Below are 2259 nucleotides of genomic sequence, written 5' to 3'. Positions count from 1 at the left end.
CGAGAGCTGGATCGGGCCACGACCAAAGTACTGCTTCCCGGGCGCGCACGGATACTTGTCGCTGGCTTGGCAGTACTCGTTCTTGTTGATCTCTTCGACGTACTGGAGGTCGCCCGACTCGAGCGAGATCTGGCCGAGGAACGCCGCGACCTCGCGCTTATCGACGTCGTTGTTGCCCGTGTTGGCAAAGGCCGGGTACTTTTGGGACATGGCAATCATGTTTTCGTACTGGTAGATCGGCAGCGCGTTCGGAAAGAGCTTCTGGAACGTGGCCTTGGAGAGGACGGTGTCGAGGCCCTTGGCGTCGACCATCGACGCCATGAGAAGAAAGACAGCGGCAATGTTGTGCATCATGTTGATTGTCCGAGGCAAATGTGGAAATGAGATCGAGACGCGCGGCTATCGGGACACGCAGCGTGGCCGTTGCACGGTGACTGTCCGGTTCGCGTCCGAACACAGATGGTGCGCCGTGCGTATTACCACCGCGTCGAGACCGTATAGGCCCGGACCAAATACAAAAGCTCATACATATCTCTGCTACACCGAGTGCATTGCTGGCGCGCTGCGACCTCCAACACGCGGGCAGTGCGCGTGGGCACATATATGAGCCTCTCACTGCGGTGGTCACATGACACCATCTTGAGAAGCAGATGCATGGGATCGGAACTCATACTGTTCTCCCTGAAGTTCGCGCAACAGTGTACCAATACTTGATAGCCCTCCATTGTTGTCGTCAGTGACCACGTGGCATCGCGCATTGGAGCTGCCTTTTCAGATCTGAGCCCGTCCAGTTCTGGTCAAGAGTGGTCAACACATCAAATACACTGCATTTGTCCACACTAATGGAGCATCCGTTTGGGACAGAAGCTGCGGAATGTGACAGAAGCTGAGGAATATGTCTGGTATTGGGGATTGACACATTTGGATAGGCTATAACCTGGGCTATAACGTTGGAAATAACGTTAGGTTGATGGCGTATGCCTATTCCCTTCTCAAAAGCGAGATCTTACCGAGCATCTAAAGAGATCTTGCAATCCACTTGAAAGGACTGTCTCCTTGAACCAGAAAGGTCGAGTTGAGAGCGTTTTGCGGCGGCGAACGCTTTGCCGTCTTTGGTTTCGCACCCCGACTGACTTCTTTGGGCGTTCTCCAAGTCGTCCGACCCGTTTTCCTGCGATGTGAGTCATATCAGCTCAGGATATCAACCCAACCTTCTAAATCAACACCTAGAACTCGCCGCAATATTAACACCTTGCACATACGGCAAGCAGTAATCCGCAAGCCTACCATTTGTATGGCAGCGAGCCGAACAACGAGGTACTACTGTATGAAGAAGAGACATTGTGGCTAGGGCTAGGGGTTCTTGCAAGAGATGGCGGCCACTGGTGCGAACGTTGCTTGATGTGCAACACCCGTTGCAACGTGCTAGCCGCCACCGCCGATGCAAACGATCTAGAGCCCGCGGCGTTTTCCATGCAGCTCACTTTTCATTTTGCTCTCACCAAGACACCACTCTCCAAGATGAAGCTTTTTGCCTCGACGCTCCTCCTCGCGACCGCCGTCTCCAACGTCGATGCTCACGGCCGCATGGTGTTCCCGCCCCACCGCGGTTACATTGGCAAGCTCCCCAACTTCAAGGACATCCCCATCAACTACAGCGACAACGGCTTGAGCGCCGGTGGCATCGGTGCCACGTCCGGCGGCAAGCACGGTGTCTGCGGCGACCCGTACAACGGCGCGCGCCACCACGAAACCGGCGGTACCTACGGTCTCTTCCCGACGCTCGGGTCCAAGGCCATTGGCGCTTGCTTCGCGCCCGGCGCCACGATGGACCTCAACATCCAGATCACGGCCAACCACAAGGGCTACTTTGAGTTTGGTCTCTGCAAGCTCAACGGCAAGGACGACAAGGAGACCGAAGAGTGCTTCCAGACGCTGACGCAGCCCAACGGCGACAAGCAGTGGCAGCTCCCGGCGGGCGCCGACTTTTTCAAGATGCAGTACAAGCTGCCGGCGGGTGTCAAGTGCGACGGCGACTCGCACTGCGTGCTTCGCTGGTGGTATGTCGGCTGGAACAACCCGGGCGTCGACATCAACGGCCAGGAGCAGTTCTGGAACTGCGCTGACATTTACATCAGCGACACGTGCGGGTCGGACCCGAAGCCGTCGCCGAGCAGCCAGCATCCGACGCCGGCGCCGAGCTCGGAGAAGCCTACGAAGGCCCCCGGTGACGGACAAGCCCACGTCGCCTAGCAACGT

General features: G+C 57.0%; 1 protein-coding gene across 1 annotated transcript in view; it reads right to left on the bottom strand.

Annotated features, from left to right (window-relative positions):
• The window catches only part of SPRG_20318 (hypothetical protein), a gene marked incomplete at both ends in the record, with an annotated part of 581 nt that extends 227 nt beyond the window's left edge, over positions 1–354 (bottom strand). Inside the window, one exon of the mRNA XM_012346395.1 lies at positions 21–354. Coding sequence (XP_012201785.1) covers positions 21–354 — 334 coding nt within the window. The remainder of the gene's footprint in view (positions 1–20) is intronic.
• Between the last annotated feature and the right edge of the window lie 1905 nt (positions 355–2259).

The sequence above is a fragment of the Saprolegnia parasitica genome, assembly GCF_000151545.1.
Source record: "Saprolegnia parasitica CBS 223.65 unplaced genomic scaffold supercont2.28, whole genome shotgun sequence".
Classification (NCBI taxonomy): Eukaryota; Oomycota; class Saprolegniomycetes; order Saprolegniales; family Saprolegniaceae; genus Saprolegnia; species Saprolegnia parasitica.
This window is presented reverse-complemented; position numbering and strand designations above follow the sequence as displayed.